The sequence below is a fragment of the Genypterus blacodes genome, unplaced genomic scaffold, assembly GCF_046128005.1.
Source record: "Genypterus blacodes isolate CSIRO-AG114 ecotype Tasmania unplaced genomic scaffold, CSIRO-AGI_Gbla_v1 ptg000063l_1, whole genome shotgun sequence".
Lineage (NCBI taxonomy): Eukaryota > Metazoa > Chordata > Actinopteri > Ophidiiformes > Ophidiidae > Genypterus > Genypterus blacodes.
Window position 1 is genome coordinate 759,204 of NW_027466875.1, and position 21,438 is coordinate 780,641.

Below are 21,438 nucleotides of genomic sequence, written 5' to 3' on the forward strand. Positions count from 1 at the left end.
TCTTTCTCTAGAGAAGAGTTATTATATTTTGATGAAAGTGCCATTTGGTCTTTAATTCATATTTACTTTATTCCATTTAGGTTTCTGAAGAAGAGAGAATTGGATATGAAAGTTTTAATTCATTTTTGTTTCACTTATTTTACATATTTTAAGACACAATACCAAGGACAACAAAATAAAGTAAAAATAATTTGTCTGTGCAATGACACTGAGACATTACTGAGCAACAGACAGCACTTTTATCATCAACCATCATAGTGTTAAGATGAATTTATAAATTGAACTTCTGTTTGGCACTTGTTTTGTTTTTGAAAAGTCTATTCCTATCTTTTCCTTTTTCGTATTTGTTTTGAATGAAAAAGGACAAGTAACCAAACCTGTGTATAATCTGCTTCATATACTGATTTTTTTGGAATTATGATTATGGAATAATATAAAATGTTAAACGGAGTGCATTGTTACGTGAGAATCCGTGCTTTGTTTTAAAGTGAAGGACATTACTTGTGTCTTCTCGCTCTCCGGAAACTGGTCATTCATCAACTTCCGGTGTCACGGGGTACCTGGGAGACGGAGCAAAAAAAGCGGGCATACCGAAATCTCACGTATTGTTTTTGCTTGCGCCAAACGCATGCTAAGCTCATATACTTGACCCTAAAAGTCAATCAGCCGCGCCGGGTGGACCAGCGACCCTCTGGGACCCGCACCTGGCTCCGAAAATAGTCTCCTTATTCATTCGGGTTTTCGTAGTAGCTAGCTAGTTAGCACGCTATCTCGCGTCCACACTGTGCGGGGCAGCGGGCCTATTCTTCTGGACTTTGCTACAAGCTAGTTAGCCGTTAGCAGGCTAACCCATGCGAACACGTTTCCTTTATCAATGTTTCTGTGCGTTTCGCTGTTAAACAAAACCTTATTGTTACGCGAGAGCGGCGCACACGCAGTTTAAACAATTTGTGGTCGTTCTGCGAGCAGCCAATTAACTACTGAAGCGAGGTTTACCGGGGAACTTGTGTTTTTGAAAGTGTGTTCACTGTTGCTAGCTTGCAAGCTAGCCATCATCAGTTGTAGAACGCAATCGGGGAACGCGTAGCAGCCTGAAAGTCACGGAGATGTCGGACTTCGACGAATTCGAAAGGCAGCTCTCTGAAAACAAACAAGGTAAATACAAACAACCCTAATAATTTAACCATCGTATTGTTGACTGGCATTGCCGCCATGATGCTAACCAGTTAGTCGTGGTTCACACGGAATGGATATGTCTATTTGCTGGAACGGCACAGTTGTTACCCCACTCGGAGCAGCCTTCCATGTGTGCTTTGACTCTGTTGTTTGCCGCCGTTCAACATCACATACGCCTGTTTTTAAATGAATGGGACCATTTATGCGGCTTTACTAGCATGGTTCCCCTAATAGCAGCGGACTATTTTAAACGCAGTAGTGAGTGTTTGCTCATGCCAGTACCAGCTGTCTGCCCTGCCGGTCCATTCATTCCGGATGTGGCGCCCCCTGAAGATTGATCTCTCATGTTCTTTCGCTTTTATGGTGATTGCGCCTCAGTTTCAACACCTGGCCTGTGCTGCTATTACAGTTTCTTTCCTTATCCACCATTAAGCTAACTTTAATCCTAATTGCATTTTTGTGGAAAGCTTTGTGTTGTTTATTGTGAATTGGCCAAACGAATTTGTAATGTAGTTACACTTTATTGTCACTGTTCATTGGTGCATTCAATTTATTTAAGAAAACATAGAAGTGGAATCACCCAATCCAAACTCCAAAAAGTTTCCTGGCTGTGTAATTTCCCATGCCTCTGACTGAACGTACTGTATGTGACTTGAACTCCATAGCAGTAGGTGAATTTGTCTAATCTATTTGTCACCATCCATGCAGCTGAAAGGGACAAAGAGAACCGCCACCACCGCCGCTCCTCCTCTCGCAGCCGCAGCAGAGAGAGGAAAAGGAGGAGCAGAGACAGAGACAGACGCAGCAGGGACCGCCGTGGGGACAGCAAGGAGCGCCGACACAGACGCAGGTCAGTGCGTTTGGGGCGACCGCATCACCTCACCGAGACTTCCATTATGTGTCCTCCATGCCTGACCCAGCATGGCGTGTAGTTATTGCTGGGTAAACATTAGTGAGGTTATCCAGTAGAGCAGAAGTCATTTATATGAACATGTTTTTTTCAACCATTTCCAGAGTTATTTAATGAAGCAAATACACACTACGCCTTGTACAGATCCATTTTACATCCTGATTTACGCGCCACTGCTACCCAGACACATTATCCGGAGAAAGACAGCTGATTAGGGGACACGTTCTTACACCTCACATCTACAGCCCCCGTCCTCGTTAACTGGAGGCTGCCTGCATTGCGATTGGATCTCGGTGGGCAGGCTGTCAAGCTATTTAAGTCCACCGGCCCTCCTCATCACGGATGATCATAATAATCATAATCCAGCTATAAAACAACTATTACCTTTACGGTTGGTTTATCACCGTCTGCATTCAAGTGACAGGTTCTCCTTTACTGCAAGTTGCATCTCTTATTTAGCTCTGCTCCGGCTTTATGAATGAGAGCCAGCGGAGCCAGGAAGACTGGTGATGTTAACAACCCATTGGCGGACTCTATCCCGCGAATTTGTCCCTACTGTCCGTACTACATTTACACCTGGCTGCTTGTGACAGAGTTCAGGTTACAATGTGAGCCTGACTACATACGCACGTGGTCACCGGTCAGGCAGATTGGATTGTATCCAGATCTTTGTGTTCTCGTGCATTTTCACCTTTGATTTACATGTGATAGGGCAGGAAACCACAACAAGCATAAACTTCTCTTTAGAGACCAGATACGTTCATAATTTTGGAAATGGTTGGAATTGTACATGAAATTTTCCATAGTAAGTCCATATTTGTGCCAGCAGACGTCTTTGACGAGCTGCTTTTCAAAAGTGTAAAGTTGCACAATATGGTAATCAAACATTGTTCTTCCTCGTCTCCCAATGCTGCTTTAAAACTAAAGCCTGACTGCTGCTTTGTCTCGTGTAGTCATTGCTGCTGTGTGGTCGGATGTGAAATTTGATACCCCCAATTGCATGCACGATTATTTGTTGTGTATCACTTTTCTTTTCTTTTGTGTTTAATTTAAACAGTTTTTCCCCAGGAAGAATCAATAGATCATAATTCATTACATCATTAGTTCCTGATAAGATATTCTCCAAATTTCACCCGTCTCACCTATTTAGAATGGGGAGGTAGCTGTAGTGCATTGACCAACGATCGATGACCTAATTAGGAAGTGATTGGTGGGGATGTAGAGTCGCCATAGATACGCCTGGTAAAATGGGCTCCACTAAGCTGCAGGTAGACGTAATTTGATGTCTTATTGGCGGGTGTCATTTGCAAAAGGGGTCGTTATCTGAGCAGGGAATGGTTCTTTGTCCTTGAATGGAGATACAGCCAAGGCCTTTTATTCTAATGGAGTCTGATGAGGCCCTCAGATTCACCGTAGAGGTTATGTAGTTTTAATTCTGTGAATGTTGCTGAAAGTGGTGTATTTGAGTGAAATGTGAAACCCTTCCAATGTCATTTCAGCTCGCCAGCCAACTTCCCCCAGGACAATGCAGGAAGGTAATACAGCAAATGAACACAAAGCAGGTTTTTGCATCATTGCATCACAACCTGCCTTTATTTCTATGTGTTATTGACTTATTGTTTGGAATCCTGTCAGTGTGGGTCTTTCTCTCCCCTCTCTTATAATGTTTGATCCAGTTTCTCTCCTTAGTCACCACCTTCCAGTGTGTATTCTGACACCCCATTAGGTCTGGGTCTTTACTACTGAGCTAATGAGATATTTCTTTTTTCCTGGGTTAGATGTACTGATCATTGGCCTGAAGGATTCACCTGCCTGTGTCGTTAGATTCATCACATTTCAGCTGCACACAGATTATTTTCACTTCAACATTTTCTCCTTCCTCTAACAGTCGTTCTCCACACCGTGAGAAGAAGAAGAAGGTGAAGAAATATTGGGATGTACCGCCCCCTGGGTTTGAACACATCACTCCCATGCAGTACAAAGCCATGCAAGGTAATCAACCTCCTTGTTTCCTCTTTTCTTCTCTTAATACTTCTTTTTAAAAACACTTCTCAGAGTCCACACTATGGTGAGTGGAACATCTGTAGAGAGATTGCTAAATGTTTCCTTTCCTTGTCTTTGCGCTCCAGCTGCAGGCCAGATCCCAGCCACAGCTCTCCTGCCTACCATGACCCCAGACGGCCTGGCTGTGACTCCCACCCCTGTACCTGTGGTGGGCAGTCAGATGACCAGGCAGGCCCGTCGACTCTATGTGGGCAACATCCCCTTTGGCATCACAGAGGTCAGCAGCAGAATATTACAGTTTACATTTTAATGAGATGCAGGTCTCTTATTTAAATGTCATTTGTTTAATTTCTCCATCTGTTTTGTCTCTTTGGTGTAGGAGTCCATGATGGACTTTTTCAATGCCCAGATGCGTTTGGGTGGTCTCACTCAGGCCCCTGGAAACCCTGTCCTTGCAGTGCAGATCAACCAGGATAAGAATTTTGCCTTCCTTGAGGTGAGCTCTCACCCTGATGAGCTTGTTTTCTTGTTCTGACTGGTTGCCTACATGAACTCAGTTTGCTTTAATCTAATCTATATTTTTGTGTGTAGTTTCGTTCTGTAGATGAAACGACTCAGGCTATGGCCTTTGATGGCATCATATTTCAAGGCCAGAGTCTCAAGATACGCCGTCCCCACGACTACCAGCCCCTGCCTGGCATGAGCGAGAACCCCAGTGTCTATGTGCCTGGTACAGACATTTCTAGTTTTGGTAACCTTTTCTGTTGGCAGCATAATTCAAAACAGATCTGTGCCCTTGGTGGCTTCCCATCATGTATCTCACCGCTGTGGTTGTGTCTCATGCAGGTGTGGTGTCCACAGTCGTGCCTGACTCGGCTCACAAGCTTTTCATTGGAGGCTTGCCCAACTATCTGAATGATGACCAGGTCAGTGCTTCCTTCTTAAGTGGCTTTGCCCCTAAACTTGGTTTCTGAGCAGGCTGGTGTACTTGTACCAGACATCATGCTTCTACTTCCTCAGAGCCTCGTCTGCTCATTATACTAGCCACTACTGGATTAATTTGTATGTACAGTTCATTGTCTTGAGTTCCTGAAAGAGCTTCAGAAGTCACTCAACTCTGTTTCGTCTGATGTGTTTCAGGTCAAGGAGCTGTTGACGTCATTCGGCCCTCTGAAGGCCTTCAACCTGGTGAAGGACAGCGCCACTGGTCTTTCCAAAGGATACGCTTTTTGTGAATATGTTGATGTCAACCTTAATGATCAGGTACCCATTACACCAGAAACAGATTCTCAATGTTCAGAACAGTGGGGAAGGAGTGATGGAGTGGACAGAAATAATCTCAAATCACGTCGTCTGTAGATGGGACATTTAGAATATGCAAAGAAAATGTGTTGTCATGTTGAGATAGTTTCCTCTTATAATACAAATTTACAGAAAAAAACCTTGAATGGATACTTAAGTTTAAATAATGTTAGATGAACCTCCAGTTTCTTGATTCACATTTACTTCACATTGAATATTAAATTCCCCATTCAGCCTTTTACAGCAGTGTGGACCATTGAATGTGTTTTTTTAAATGTCATTACAGGCTATCGCTGGGTTGAACGGCATGCAGTTGGGAGACAAGAAGCTCCTGGTGCAGAGAGCCAGCGTGGGATCCAAGAACGCCACTCTGGTAAGTGTCCAGGGGCCAAACAAATGACAGCAGGCTGGTGGGAGGCTGGATGCTTTTACACAAGCACATTTCATTTTAGTCTAGCGGATGTGTTGGAAAGGATGAAGACATATGGCTGATTCCATGTACTGAAGGAAAAAAAGCATGTGCTGCCCATCTGTGAAGTAATGTAAAGATGGTATGTTTTTGAAGTAAAACAAGAAATATATTTGTTCTGTTTACATCATGATCTATGACAACTGGCTTAGTAATCTATAAGTAGTATGCATTTTGTGATGTAAGGGGACCTAAACCATCTTTCATCAATCCAAGTAGTACTCCAAGTAGATTTCCATTGCACATCAGATCTGTCTTCAAATCTCTCTCACAGTTGTCCATTATACTGGGTACACACACACAGCTGCTCTTGTTGCATTAACCTTGTTTTCTCTTTTGTGTCTTTGCAGACAAGTATAAACCAAACTCCAGTGACACTGCAGGTGCCGGGCCTGAATAGCTCGGTGACCCAGATGGGCGGCCTGCCCACTGAGGTGCTGTGTCTGATGAACATGGTGGCCCCCGAGGAGCTGCTGGATGATGAAGAATATGAGGAGATTGTGGAGGATGTCAGGGACGAGTGCGGCAAGTACGGTCAAGTCAAGAGCATTGAGATACCTCGACCTGTGGATGGCCTGGAGGTGCCTGGGACTGGCAAGGTAGGAACGCTCTCCACTACTCTGCAGACCAATTTTTCCTTTTGAAGCCGTTACCATCTATGACATTATATCCCATCTGTCGTTACACTAAGAGTTCCTTTTCCCTCTTTTGTGCAGATCTTTGTGGAGTTCACTTCCGTGTTCGACTCCCAGAAAGCCATGCAGGGGCTGACCGGAAGGAAGTTCGCCAACAGGGTGGTGGTGACCAAATACTGCGATCCAGATGCATATCACCGCCGAGACTTCTGGTAGAGGAGGCATGAGAACGAGGAGAGGGGTGGGTGGGTGGGGGAGGGGGGCACTGCCCATTTCCAAATCAGCCCCCGAGGTCATATGGTAGTGCAACATTTCATGTAGATCAGGAGTATTAGTCAATTGGCAGGTGGCGTTGGTGAAATCCATTTTATTGTGAGATCTACATGAAATGTGTAGCTGTTAAAACAGATTTGGAAATGCAGGCCTGGGGGGGGGGGGGGGGGGTTATATTCAGCCCAAAACAGACAAGACTAGCATTGGGTGAGGGTGGGGCCGTCTGCGATTTTTGAGAAATGTGTGTAGTAACAGGTCATTGGTCAGGGGGTCTGCGATTTTTATACTTTGTGAGAAAGGGATGACATACTGGGTGGGAGGGGGCGCCACACTAAAAGGTTTGTATTTAAATGGAGGCAACGTGTTTTAAGTACATTGGGAAGGAGTTGCAGTAGGGAACTAACTGGATACCGATTGAGATGAAGTACGGGGGGCAGGCAAGAGTGTTAGTGATGGGGGCGAGGGGGAAGAAGATGAGGGTGTTTTCATTGATCATCTTATGTAGATGTACAGCTGCTGTCACGTCTACTTCAGTTTTGCCAGAGAGAGGAAGAGAGGAGACTCTATTTTTCCCCCCAAACATATACTTGTTTTCCAGTTTGGACTTTATCCTGTCTACTTGGTCCCACGTTCTCATCAGACTACTGCCCCCATAGGATGATTGTTAGAGAATCTGTTGTCAAATTGGACTGTCTGAATGTCGAATTGTCGTTCCAATACTTCCCAATACTGTGTGTAGACTCACTGATTTAAGCTGTAATATCTTGTATTCGGGCTGCAGAATATCATGATAAACTGCAAAAAACATTTTCAAATTTGGAAGGTTTTTGTCCTTTTGTTCGTAATTTTTCCATGTCCATCTTTTCCAACTTTTAACAGGTAAGAGTATTTTGTCTCAGCAGTTTAGCCTTGAATGATTTAATTTAAGAAGAAAAAACTAAGACCAGGCGTAGGGGTGCAAGCCGATTGGTAAATAATAGGGATTTGTTCCTGACCCAAAAGCCTTAAAGTTATTTTTCATGTCAATTTGCAAAAGACAAATTAGATTTGCCCCTGGATCGACCTTTGATATCTGTATGTCCATACATGTCACTATCTGTTGCTTAGTATTAAAATCCCAGTTTTTATTTTTCCTTATTCCCCAACAGGGTTAGGATGTAAAATTTGTTGGATCTGGTTGTTTTTCTGTGCAACATCTCGCTCTGTGAAAAGACCAAATAAACACGTGACTAATACCCACGACTCATGTTGTACTGCTGACTGCTCAGAGGGCAGCGGACTAAAACCAAAACCAAACCGCTTGTCTCTATACGTCCTCTCGCTGCCTTGCTTGTGAGATAAAACAACATATAAACATGAAGTCAAAATGAATGAATGCAAAGTTGATGGCGAGCCCACACAAGTTGTAAAATCTGCAGACCACTAATCCCTGTCACACACCTGTGTTTGTCTGTCATGCATTTAAATGTTGAGCTTTTGTGATTTCACGATGTCATGAATCTTCACTAACTCATCCTCATCTTCTGCCCTTGATTCTCTCGAGGACCACATTCACACCATACAGGCATGAAAACGTTCAGTTAATACTTTAAACTTGCTTCAGACGGTTGACGAGATTGTTCATGATTACACTTTTCAGATGTTACTCCTTCAATTCTGAGATTTGCTTTTTCATTGTCACTGTCATTTAATTTTTTTTTTCTCTGAAAATGTGATTTATTCAATTCAAAGCTAAATCTAGCTTTATCTAGTTAATTCAAGCGGAACAGTCTTTCATTTGTCCAGTTCGTTTTCAAATGTTGATTAAAAACTGAATTTACATGACGTTTGTCTTTGTGCCTCCACATTGTACACAGAGTCAATCATGGAGTCTTGTATCGCTGTGCCATTCATTCAGTTGATGGCATAAATTAAAGCCCTGTAGTTAATGGTTGTGTCCAAGTGATGGAGCTATTTCACACTCAGTTTATGCCATTAGAATTCTCACTTCAAAATGAATCCAGTGTCAATAGTTACACCACTAACCCTTGTGGTTTGTGAATACATGCCATCTATTTGGACAGTGTAAATCATTTTCCTTAAATGTAACAGCATCATGGCCTGCGGTGCCAAATCCACCCAGAAAAATCAAATTAAAGTGCTGCAGCTCTTTTTTTTTTTGCTGGTTTTCCTTTAATTTAATCCAATACAGATGAGTACACAATCTTGTTTGATAGCAGTAAGTGCATGAAGGCTTTGGCCACCTGAGACCTTTCCAATGGGGATTTCCTATAAATCAGTTACAGGGAAGCAATGAGTCCCTGACATTAAATAATGTGTTGTGTCAGCTCTACACTGCCAGGCTCTGTCTGCACCGTTGCACCCCACTGCACAACACCCAGCAGCACTGCCACTGATGCAACACTCCTTACTCCCTGAGGGCACGGGAAAAAATAAATAAATAGCATCTCTCCCGGACAAAAGGAGCCATATCAGACTGGGGCGCTATATAAAACAAACCCTACCTCTCTCACACACACACACCAGGACGTAAGTGCTTATCGTCTTCAGAAGCCCTTCCCAGGCCTGGTGCTGCAGTGTAGCTTGTAAATGCATCATCTCCCTCTAGTGGAGAACGTAAAACTCTGTTGATGGTCATTGTCATTCTGTGCAGTGCCTCCCCATTGATCTTCATTCAGAAAGATAGAACACTGCAGCACTGGGAGAGTGCAACACTGAAGTGTATGGATGGATGCAGTAGTGTGAGTACACATGCCTGTTTAAATCTGACACGACAAGACTCAGTAGTAAACACACTGGTGCTGGGTTGAATGTCATCAATGACACCCAACAAAAATGACTAGTGGTCACAACATGAAACCAAGCAGAGGATATGATAGACCTGAACAGTGCCATAGTGGGCTGACAAACACATATACTATATTTTAGTATCCTATACATACTTTCATATGGAAGTTAATCAGGCAAGGTTGTGGGGATCAGAATATTACCTCAGTATGTCAAAGTAAGAAATGGCTGCAGCTGTAATGTGGACAAGTGGGCATGAGTGCACACATGCATGCCTGAGAGGACGTACATGTGCACGTCTCAGTGTGCTCAAGCATAAATCAGTGTGCTGCTGACAGAGGGACTGGAGTGATGTGTGCAAAAGGTTTTTCACATCAGCATATTGTGGATTATTGATGACCTTACACTGTCAGTGGAGCTTCTCCTCTGAGGGAAGAGTGGAGATGGACCATGCGTTGAGAAGCATGTCGACAATGGACACACGAGTGCTGTCCCCCTAATAAATAATGTTAATAATAGCTGTCATGTGCACGTCATGTTGCTTTGTCTAAGAAAGGCCATCTGCAAAGTGCAGCAGTTACAGCACAGCCTCCACTGCAGTCTCACCTTAAAAGGAAGAGCGCTTGACTATTTTAGACAATGTAGGTGCGAGTTGTTGTGTCACAGCCTGCAGCAAGCTTTGTCCCTTTTCCTCCTGTTCCGTCTTGCTGTCTCTCTATCACTCATTCCCAGTTTGCATCACAGTCTCTTTCCACTTCTCACACCTTTCCCTCACGGCCCCCCGACTCCTCTGTCCCCCTCCCCCCTTGCTGTGTGGCTGGACGAGGGGTTGGCCTCTCCCTCGCTCTGCCACGTATGTAACCTAAACTGTGTAGCAGCCAAGCAGGGCTGAGCCACGAGAAACGCTTTCCACAAGACCAGGCTGAAGCTCTGAGATCTCCCTGGACCCTGTTCAGTGAGGAATGGAACAAGGCTGCTCGCTCTCATTTGGTCTGGAAAACAGCTTCACTTGCTGCCGTTTTGTGTCAACCTTTCCCTTTTCCCTGCCTCCTTATTTCCCTTCCTCCCTGTCTCCCCTGTGTCTCTGCATGTCTCTTTGTCTCTGTGTCCCTGTGTCAAATTTCCACTTTCCTATCAGCAGTGTATTGTGTTTCTATAAAACGCTGCTCTGGCCCCTCTCATATAAACACACACCCCTCCTTCGCCCTTACTTAATGTCATTAACAGGTGGCTGTCTAAAATAGACACACACACTCGGAGGGAGAGTGAGAGAGAGAGAGAGAGAGAGAGAGAGTGTCACACACACACACATTCACAGCAAGGCTGACACAGTATACAGACATGTTTGCAGCCATGCTGGCAGCGCTGTCGTCATATGAGTGGACCACCCGCCGCCCCTTTGGGCCACTGATTTAAGATTTCACACATATACACGTATGCACATATACAGTGTGGTATATATAGGGTGTTGTTGAGACTTGAACTCACAGGCGCAGGCTGAATGCACACACTTTTAATCATCCAAACCCCCCTCCCCTCTTACGCTCACTTTCCATAACTTCCCTCCCTCACTCACTCCCTCACTCACTCCCTCTTTCTCTCTCTCTCCCTCTCTCTCTCTCTCTCTCTCTCTCTCTCTCTCTCTCTCTCTCTCTCTCTCTCTCGGTCACCAGCTCTCCCACAAACACACTGTCCCCCTCTTTTAAGTTTCGTCTTCCTCCAGATCTGAACAACATACAGTAAACAGGTCAGAATTCATCTTCTTATTGCTCAAGTGCATTTGCTAGTTTTGGCTTTATTGTGCCCACATGTCACACCCGCGTTTGATGTCGTCGATGTTGGTGAAATGATAGATTTATGCATCAGAATATGTGCCAGTGCGTACACTCTGCTAAACTGCTACATTATGTTAAAGTACCATAGCTTTTGTTGCAATATTGACAGATTATTGCGTTGTTTACATAAATGAGACATACTTGCATATCTAGTATTTAGTAAAGTATTTGTATTGATCTGTGTTGGTCCTGTAAAGTGGCCTGACATGCTCTCACACGTCTCACTCCCCTGTGGTTCATACAGATGTAATGCGATCAAGGTTTCTAATTCGATGACTGCTAACTTGGCTGTCAGCTGTCACAAACTTGATATTGTGCATTGTAGTCAGTGCTGTAATGCACGGGTGCTGTTTTAAACTGGTACATCTGGTGGCTTCTGTTTGGCTCTTTGCGTCAGCGGTCTCAACACGTTGAATATGCTGGCCGTCAGTGACCATGGATCTGTCTGATCAGTTTACAGTAAGGTGTTTTGATCAAATCTCAGCTGGTTACAGATGCGTTAAAGGCTCATGTTGTCTGTCCGCCTATATAAAACCTCTGATGCTGTCAGCACAAAGCTCCGAATTAAGTGATCCCCCAACTGTGTGTGGCCTGCTGTACCAACACTGTCTGCCTCCTGGCCAGGACGTCTTGCCTCCACTATGTGACCTGTTAGACTGTGAGGCAGAATTAATTACTGCAGGTCCCACTCTGTCAGAGGGTCAGGTTTGAATTATCACCTCTCATACACGCCGCGCAGGGTGGCCACACCGCTGTGTCCCATCACTCACACTGTTTAAGCTGCGGCGAAGACCCCCGACTCGCTGCGTGGGATAACAGAAACATCTCTATGAGCCGGGAACCTACACACACACATACAAACGCACACATGCACGTATGCACACGGAGAAACGCCACGGCGGATTCCTGCTGTCTGCTGGCACATGTCATGCAGGACAGGAGGTATTTGTGGCGACGCGTTATCCCCTCAGATCAAAGGGGATCTGTGTTTAAGTCTGAGATAGTGTACCTGCATGTGGTAGAGATCTGCTGTCTGATCCTCTGGGGAAATAGAAGATGGGTGGTCCGGTCTGGCGCTGTGGTTTTATCAGTCACCTTGACCCCCTGCACCAACTACCTCATACCGGCCCAATTGTTCAATCATCTGAGGAGGAATCTGCCTTTCAGGGGAGACGCCATATGGCTTATCTGTTGTTGGCCGAGAGCGTGTCATGTGGCGTTCAGGAGGAAATACTGTAGTTGCAGATGAAGCTGTTGAAAGTTAAATATTACAGTGGGGATGAAAGGTTTGTGCTCTTGAGAAGCATATGCTTGCTGCTGTCTCATCTCTCTGTTTCGTCTCTCTTTTTCAGAGGTTTGGATGAATAACAGACGCCCTCGCTGGCTCTCCTGGACTTTGGCTCCATCCCTCCACTTTATTGTTACTTTATCCTCATCCACCCCTACTTCAGCGTAGCCCACACATATTTTTCTGTTTCCAACTCTTAACCCAACTTGCTTTTTCCGCCTGCTTTCGCTGCGTCTATCCACCCAGCACAGGACTGATGATCGCTGGATCGCCTCTATTCCTTTGCAATATACTCTTCTTACCACTTCCAAACCTGCACCCTATCTACTTTTAAACTCCATATTCTTCCCACACATTCGTCTCTTTGTATATCAGTTCATCCCATTTTTAATCCCACTGCCAAGTCTCTTCCACTGGTGCTTATTGGGATGAGCATGTGGTCCAACTTTTTCATACAGCAAGATGAGGATGGCCGCATCGGGCTGCCAGGCACCGGCCAGGGCGGCCCGGCGGCCGCAACCAAAGCAGGGAGGGGTCAGAGGCGAACACAGAAGATGAGTGACAGCCAGGAGGGGAAGATCAAGCTGGCCTTCCTGGTGGCGATCATCGGCGTGACTCTGACAGTGTTAGGGATGGGGACAGAGTTTTGGGTGGAACTGGCCCAACCAAAACACTTCAACAACAACCAGACCTGCCAGGTAGCCCATTATGGCTTATGGAAGGGCTGCGTCCGCACCCTATGGGTGGCTGACATAGACCCAGACAGGGCGAGCTGCGGCCCCGCTGAACTACCTGGAGGTGAGAGCTGTGGTTGATGTGAGCGTGTTCTTCAAACTGTCATGTTCTGTGTCTCTTTCTGTGTTAGTCTGTTTGCTCTGTGTCCCTCAGATGAACAGAAAAGACCAGAAAAGGGTCAAAAGATGGTTTTGATAGGTTGGAGCATTAAGGGAAAGTGATGCGTCTCCCCCATCACCACTGATGTGAAAACAGAGGGATGAGGCATAACTAATATGATGTATGCCCACCGGGAATAAGCTTACATCTGTAGGTCTTTTATCGGAGCCAAGCAAGGACTGAGGAACGCTACGGCACCACTAAAGCAGCACAGCCTTAAATTCACATGATTAGCATTCCTCTGACACATTCTTCAGCTGTACAAGCCTCATATTCTTATTTCTCATTTATCTCCCCCCCCACCCTTGTGCGTACGTGTATATCTGCTAACCTTGCAAAGGGAGGAAGAGGATAGCTGTGTTTGTGAAGCTGCCTGCATACATATGTATCTAGGTCATCCTACAGATAATGCGTAAAATGATTCATTAAAGAAATATGAGGCCCTGAAACCGATCCAGTGGAATCAAGAATTAAACAGTGTGAGAGAAACACAATAGCGGGGATGTTTCCAATTCTGACCCTATTCGTTATGACACCATACACAGCAGGTAGTGTAAAGTTATATTATCATTGTGAGAAGCGGACCACAGCCTTGTTGATATGAATCGAGGGACGGAAGGAATAAGCTGAGAAGAAGCGTTCCACATCTACATCTGCTTCTGTTCTGAGCTGTTTGATACACACGTTTGGCTCTGAGACGCTCCGTTGACGTGTGAGAGCAGCCAGGATACATTTCCGACCATTTTTCTCACACGTCCAAACACTGTTGGCCCACACCGCCTGTTGCAGACGGCTGCAGGCTTGTCATGTCGGTAAGGAAAACAACTGTTTCACCATCTTTGCTGCTCTGTTTCACATCCCCGTTTACATGCCTCTGGCTCCTGTCCCGAGCACAGAGTCGGGCCTGTCATCTGAAGACGAGCTCTCCATCCAGGGCCGGCTGCCGGGGAGGAACATGACAGCTCAATAATTAGAGCCTCAGCAGGGGAGAGTGAGAGCCAGAGCGCTTTGCCGTGATAGCATAATGTGTTAAAAATCAGTAGACTGATAAATGGTACAATACGAAATGTTTGCAAATGTGTTCAGCTCCAAACATATTTGTGTGTGAAAGAGTGAAAGAGATGTGTGAAATGTTCGTGAGAGCTCGGCGGGTATATGTGTCTGTGTGTGTGTGTGTGTGTGTGTGTGTGGCGCGGTCATCTTGTACCACGTAGTATTCAGTGGGTGAAAGTCATCACTATGCACTCGTGAAGCCAAGTGGAATCTGACTACTTCACAGTTTTTGTCTAAATATAGAGGAGGGGGAGCGAGGAAGAGCGGCGGAGGAAGAGGGAGAGACAGGGACAGAGGGAGTGTGTCTAATGCAGTATTAACTAACCCCTCTGTGTCCCTCTGCCTTACTCTCCAGCTCTCTTCACCTCCCTCTCCATCTGTGGCTCCCCAGTCTCACCACCCCTCCATCTGCCCCCATCTCACTCCTCCTTTCCTCCACTTTCTCATCCTCAGACCCTCTAATCATCCCTTGCTTCCTCCCCTCATTATCCACTCACCCCATTTATCCTCTTCCCCTCACCCCTTGTCCTCCTGCAGCCACATATCCGTGTTTCTGTTCCTCATCTGCCCCCTTCCCTCTGCCTTCCTCTCAGTCTCCCCCTCTTCTATTCAACCCTTTTGCCGTCTCTCGTTCTCACTGGCAATGCCATATGTGCAGCGCCAAGGAGTGTGTGTTGAGCGGTGTGTGTCTCTGGGTATTCCAGCTCGACACTTGGATATAAATAGGAATGATGCCTTGGAGGACAGAGTGCATGGATGCATAGGAGGCACATTGCAGAGGGCCATCAACCTTCTATAGGAATCTGTGTGTGTGTGTGTGTGTGTGTGTGTGTGTGTGTGTGTGTGTGTGTGTGTGTGTGCGTGTGTGTGTGTGCGTGTGTGTGTGTGTGTGTGTGTGTGTGTATGGTTATCTCCTTCTCTAATCTTGTACCTTTACCCGCAGAATCCAACTGTACTTACTTCAAATTCTTCACCTCTGGGGAGAATGCAGTCATGTTCAAGAAAACGACTAACAAGAGTGAGATTTCACACACACACACACACACACACACACACACACACACACACACACACACACACACACACATCATCAGATTTGAAGTTGTAGGTGGAATAAATGCATTCATCAATCTAAACAAGCTGTAGCTGCCGTTCCTTCATGCTGTTCTTCCTCTTCTGTCCCTCATCTCAATGTTGAAGCTTTTGTGCATAACTAGTTTTTGAACAAATAAATAGTTAATCTAGCCATCTGTGTGTGACACATTTACAACGGTGGGAGTGTTTCTTTGCACCTGACCAGGTTGACGGTGCCAATGAATTCACTTTGAAACAGAGCCAACACAGGAAGCCAACGCGTTTGTACAATGCATCAAAAACCAACATGAGCGCAGGAGCGTCAAACAACTCCGCTATCTTTTCCTCACACATCTCACTTCTGAAAATGAAACGCGTTAGATTTCAGCTCGAGGAACCGTTTCTTATCCATTCATACTTCTATTCAGTCCCTTTCCTCCTCCTCCTCCTCCTCCTCCTCCTCCTCTTCATTCCTCTTTGCGCTCCTTCCCAGATCTGAATCTAGCAGCAGCTGTTTTGGCACTGCTGAGTCTGACCATGATGGTAACAGGCTCCATCTGTATCATCATGTCCCTCAGCAAAGGAGTGCACTTCTTCCTCAAGCCAGCCTCCTTCTGCTTCATCCTAGCAGGTGAGCCCTCCGTATGTTGAGGGATCCAGGCCCTCATAGTATCGTCTTCACATTATAGAATGGAAAAGTAATACCTTAAACCTTTCCCATCTATTCTTCTCTCCCCCCCCCCTCCATTCCTGTCTTTGTCCATACAGGTATACTCGTCCTTCTCTCCGTCCTCGTCTTCCACCAGTCCGTCCTGGCGCTGCTGTCCAGCGATCACTCCATACCGTTACATCATGAACTGTCTTGGTCTGTGGCGTGTGTGGGCTCAGCAGGAGCCATTCTTATCGTGGGGGGTCTCTTCTTCCTCATTCTCTCTCTTCCTTCGAGTACCTGGCAGAAATGTTGGCCAGACAAGAATAGCGCCACCTAGCACTTCAATGCTGAAGCACTGGTATGTATATCCCTGATGTTTTGTTTTCTGAGGGCTGCATTTTCATGCTCTTGTAATGTAATCGATCAGAGAGAGCTCATACTAGGTCTTACTCAAACTCGTGAGGTTACGTGTTTTTTGTGTTTGTCAATAGAAAATAGTTGGGGGGACTGACAGGGTGCTGCTGACTGACTGACTGACTGACTTGTAGCTCTGTGTTGCGTTTACTTAAAGTGTCACAAACATGGGCATACATTCAATCAATCAATATGCTATCAGTAAGTCCTATGAATGAAGCTTTCCAATACTTGATAGACAAAAGGCTTTTTTCTTTCACAGTTTTACTTTTTATTTATTACCCTTGTGTGTTTTACAGCTGTATATACAGATGAATGTATATATTGGAATGAAACCAACTGTGAATTTAAAATACCAATTTGTATATCAGTGTATTGTATAGACTCACTTTATATAAGCACAACTCTGTACATAAATTATGTTTTTATCTTATGAATGTTCAGTTTTCACGTTCTGACTCCAGTAACAGTATTTTCAATATGTATACAATGCACACACCTTCACATCTGTCTGCCATGATACAATATTATATTAAATATGTGTCATGCTTATTTGTACTCCTATAGCTGTACAGTTTGTCACACCAATTTTGCTTATAAATAAAAGGATCTGAGATCAAATAAGGACTCTGTTTTTTGGCAGCACAAAATAAAACCAATATATAAAATATACAAAACAAAAAGTAAAATATTTTTTTATGCTGGCCTCGACCTGCCGGCGACCATGATCCCGCCGGCAACCTCAATCAAAATAAAATGGAAACATATAAATTAAAATAAAATAAAATACAAAAAAATAAAACTAAATAAATATAAAATATGCTAAAACAAAATAATATATTAATAAAATTAAATATACTAAAAACATTTTTTTTAAATACATTCTAAAAGAAAAAATAAATGAAGAAATATTAAATTAAAATTTAAAAATAGCAAAGAAAATATATAATTAAAATACAATGAAATAAAAGAAAATATACAAAACACATAAAATCAAATAGAATATTTAAAATTTTTAAAATACTTAACCGAAAATAAAATAATAAGATAAATACAAAATAAGATAATACAACATGATGTATAAAATTATATAAAATTAAAAAATATTCATCAAATTGAATTAAATAAAAAAATAATAATAGTTCATGGTTCATCATTCAAATGGAACAAGTATATATGACCCTTTCTACGCCTGTTAGAGGGCCAATCACAGCAGCAGCTCCCATCCCCTTTAAAATCATCACTCAGTTTAACGAGCCTGGGGGAGAGTCTGTACTGACTTCTCCCAGGAAAAACTGCAGAGTCACAAGCACAGCACAGCAAAATATGCTTTCAATGACAGGGGATCATGAATTCACCTTTCAGGTCACTTTCAATTTCTTGCTTGCAAAATAATGCAAATCATGTTGTTGTGAAGACGCTGTTATCTGTGCTGCAGTTAAGTGTTGTGCAATAAAATGTAGTTTGGCGATCAATATTGTATTTACTTAATGAATGTCAGGAAAGGAAAATGATGAAAGAGCAAAGAGGAAGGATAAGGGGAGAGAACCAAAAGAGAAGCAAGCAGAAAGAAAAGGATAAATAGAAGCAAAACAAATTAGAAGAACAACAAACAAACAGGGTTAATCTCATGTTGAATATAAAATCTGTGTGACTGCCGCCTGTATGCTCACTAACTTGACATTCACCCATTTTCACTCTTACGCTCTGTAGCTCCTCACCTCTCTGTCCACCTCCCCTCCCCCAAACCTGCTGCTCTATAATTAGGCCATAGCTCATTGCAATGGATTCCATTGCAGAGGTTGGGAAACCTTATCCTTGAATTTCAGCTATGTACCCCAGCCTATCCTCATACCCCTGTGTGCTGTCCTCTTCTTCTCCACCCCTGACCTCAGAGAAACACTTTGCCTGCTGAAGCCCCCCGGTGCCATTAACACTCTGTTCCCACGTCACAGACAGACAACAGACTAATCAGACCAGCGACATCCCAAAAGCTGCTCTCATCCCTGCCTGCCAAGAATGGGAGTGGCATACATGAATTCACACACACACTTGTCCTCACCTGAATGCACACTCACTCACACACAGACACACAAACACAAATCGGCACACAGGCTTTTAAGTCCCAGTAGGCAGAAACTAAATCCACATGACACACTATCCTGTTTGTATATATAGCTGTTTAATGGTTCTACTAAGACAAGGCGACAAGTTGTACATGATGACTATAGTGGCAGGTTTGTCTGTGGAAATTGAGGAAATGTACATGAAACAGTACAGATTCACAGACGACAGGAGCACAGAGAAGGAAAAAAGTTGATTATGAACGATTATTGAAAATTCAGGTGAATGTGAATGATCTTATATTGTGCCATGTCTTACCCTGACCTTTAATAATGAAATGTGCATCATTGGAGGCATCCGTCCCTTGAGTCTCATATTGCTGCTGCACAAACAATACATACACATTTTGTCCTGTTTTATCTGTTAAACTGTAACATGTAGTTTTTGCTCTTTCTGCTATTAAGTGACAGCTGATCCTTAATATTCCTCATTTAGCACAATGTAACAGTTTCAGCTGAGAAAAATCTTTTACATGTTTTTCGACTCACTATATTTTCTGGCTTTTTGGAACATAAATACATCATTACGTTCGAAAGTTCTCCTGCTTCTCACAGTCCAACTCCTTTTCAAATAGCAGTTGGGTTCTTTTGTTAATTCATGGTTCATTCATTCAAACATTTTTCGGGCCTTCACACAATCAGACACTTCTTCAGCATTTGTTTCCTGCAATTGCTGAATTTCATTCGGAAATGTATAATGAAAATTATTATTATTATAGGTTAATTTAGGATTTTCTTTTATCATTATCTTTGTAAATTTGCTCAAAATTCAATCACAATAAATAAATAAAAGCACATTTATCCCATGATGATTAAATAGCAACACCTTCAGTTTGGTGATAGATTTTTAAAACTACTGTTGCTTTTTGGCAAAAAATCAGAGTCTTGATATTATCAGAGGCATTTGTTTCTTGATAGGTTTAGCAATTTTGCCACATACCAAGAAGGTTTAAAGCTCTGTGCCTGTGAAGTTATTGCCCTAAACTAAAAGAAATGAATGTTAGATTAATGCTAATAAGACACCAGGACGTGATAACCGAGGACACAAGGACACAGAGGACACTGCCGTAGGACATTTAGGATCCTTTTCGTCCTCATACATGCGTCACCACATGGACAAACATCAGTTGAAGGTAACAGAGTGGTCAGAGCAAAGTTATCCTGCAATGACTTTCAAACTCTTTCCTCTCTGTTTTACATTATTTAGCAAATACCACCCACCTGGCTCTGCTCATATATTTGCAAATATTACCCGCCCCAGGTCTGACAGAGAAGGTCAGAGCTTCTTAGAATCACAGCATGCCAAAGACGGACGGAGAGTCCTGGAGAAGCCACGAAGACACTAAACCACTAAGTTTCATCACTGTGTGTGTGTGTGTGAGTGAATGTTTTAGCTTGTGCGCACAAAGAAACAAAAGACAGCAGTCTGTGAATGTCTCATTGTTTTTTATAAACTTCGTGCAATACAGTGTTTAAGTTTATCACACATTTAGATAAACCATAATCATTTGTCTAGATATATCTATTCTCAACTACATACTATTCATATTGCCCACATAAATGCTATCTGTGTGCAGTTTTATCACATTGTTCTTTTTCTGAAATGAAATCAAATAAATGAAATTGTATAGAATCTGGAAGCGTCTGGTTGTTTTCTTCGTTATATAATGTAGCAAATGTCCATGTTTCAGCCCGGATCTGCAGTCACTTGGAACAGTTTAGGGGAGAGAAGGGGGGATGGGGAGGGGGGGTTAGACATTCTCATAAACATAAACAGAATTCAGATTTCAGGAGTTAGCGTTCACACGGGGAAGCACAGTGAAAAGAGTCCTTGGGGAGGTTAAGGGTCGTCTCTGCGGTGATTGTGTTATCGGTCACGTGACACAGTAGGGGGACATTAATCATGTGACAAATATGGACAAAGGGGGGAGGGGGGCGTATGGCAGAGCAGGGCGGGCTGAGGAACGCCACCAGAGTCCGAGGAGGGCAGCCTGTACCCATAAAACAGGAACGGAACACTCCACCCAAACACTCCCTGCCCAAAATACACACTCAGTTTGAACAGTCGTCCCCAAGAAGAAAATGTTGAGAGACGTTACAAATATATGAATGCATAAATTACAATGTACATTTTCAAAAGTTTTCTCTACAGTGTTTTTTTAAACCCTCTTACCCCCACATATACATATTGTATATATTTTTTTGCCAGTGCCTCTGAAAATGATGAGTTGCATGTGTGTGTGTAGGTGTGTGTGTGTGTGTGTGTGTGTGTGTGTGTGTGTATGTGTGTGTGTGTGTGTGTGTGTGTCTGTGGGACTCTCCATACAAAAGATGATTGGGTTTTTATTTTTCTGCTCAGGCTGCAATCGTCACCTGATTCTGTACAAATATATTCTATGTCTCTTTTTTCTGCTTCCTCCACTTAGAGGTTTCTGTTAATGCCCGAGAACAAACATCTTCAACACAACTACAGCTACAAGTACTACTGTTAACACTGACTAGAATGGAAATAAGACTAACAGAAGCCCATAGAAAACTCAGAATAACAA

The 21,438-nt window shown here is 43.6% G+C and overlaps 2 protein-coding genes across 5 annotated transcripts; both read left to right on the top strand.

The window, feature by feature from the left end:
- Nucleotides 1-533: 533 nt before the first annotated feature.
- Nucleotides 534-8,004, top strand: u2af2a (U2 small nuclear RNA auxiliary factor 2a). Of its 4 annotated transcripts, none has more exons than XM_076154694.1 (12): nt 534-1,155; nt 1,885-2,026; nt 3,586-3,621; nt 3,975-4,078; nt 4,216-4,367; nt 4,470-4,586; nt 4,682-4,841; nt 4,937-5,016; nt 5,231-5,353; nt 5,679-5,765; nt 6,212-6,460; nt 6,578-8,004. In XM_076154694.1, the coding sequence occupies exons 1-12, from the start codon at nt 1,107-1,109 to the stop codon at nt 6,710-6,712; spliced, it is 1,434 nt and encodes a 477-aa protein (XP_076010809.1). In that variant the 5' UTR covers nt 534-1,106; the 3' UTR covers nt 6,713-8,004. The 4 variants fall into 4 exon arrangements, with proteins under 4 accessions (XP_076010809.1, XP_076010810.1, XP_076010811.1 ...); XM_076154695.1 differs by having other exon boundaries at nt 4,682-4,820; XM_076154696.1 differs by lacking the exon at nt 3,586-3,621.
- A 5,109-nt stretch (nt 8,005-13,113) lies between these two features.
- cacng6b (calcium channel, voltage-dependent, gamma subunit 6b) lies at nt 13,114-16,689 on the top strand. The gene is made up of 4 exons (XM_076154840.1): nt 13,114-13,477; nt 15,570-15,644; nt 16,194-16,331; nt 16,469-16,689. Exons 1-4 carry the CDS (start codon nt 13,114-13,116, stop codon nt 16,687-16,689), a joined length of 798 nt encoding a protein of 265 aa, XP_076010955.1.
- The last annotated feature ends 4,749 nt before the right edge of the window (nt 16,690-21,438 follow it).

What these genes read in the sequence shown, in the direction of transcription:
- u2af2a (XM_076154694.1), top strand. Translation starts at nt 1,107, where the DNA reads ATGTCGGACTTCGACGAATTCGAAAGGCAGCTCTCTGAAAACAAACAA. An exon ending in TCCCCTTTGGCATCACAGAG is followed by an intron (nt 4,368 to 4,469) that starts GTCAGCAGCAGA and finishes TCTTTGGTGTAG; the next exon opens with GAGTCCATGATGGACTTTTT. An exon ending in AGGTGCCTGGGACTGGCAAG is followed by an intron (nt 6,461 to 6,577) that starts GTAGGAACGCTC and finishes TCTTTTGTGCAG; the next exon opens with ATCTTTGTGGAGTTCACTTC.
- cacng6b (XM_076154840.1), top strand. Translation starts at nt 13,114, where the DNA reads ATGTGGTCCAACTTTTTCATACAGCAAGATGAGGATGGCCGCATCGGG. An exon ending in CCCCGCTGAACTACCTGGAG is followed by an intron (nt 13,478 to 15,569) that starts GTGAGAGCTGTG and finishes CTTTACCCGCAG; the next exon opens with AATCCAACTGTACTTACTTC. An exon ending in CTTCTGCTTCATCCTAGCAG is followed by an intron (nt 16,332 to 16,468) that starts GTGAGCCCTCCG and finishes TTGTCCATACAG; the next exon opens with GTATACTCGTCCTTCTCTCC.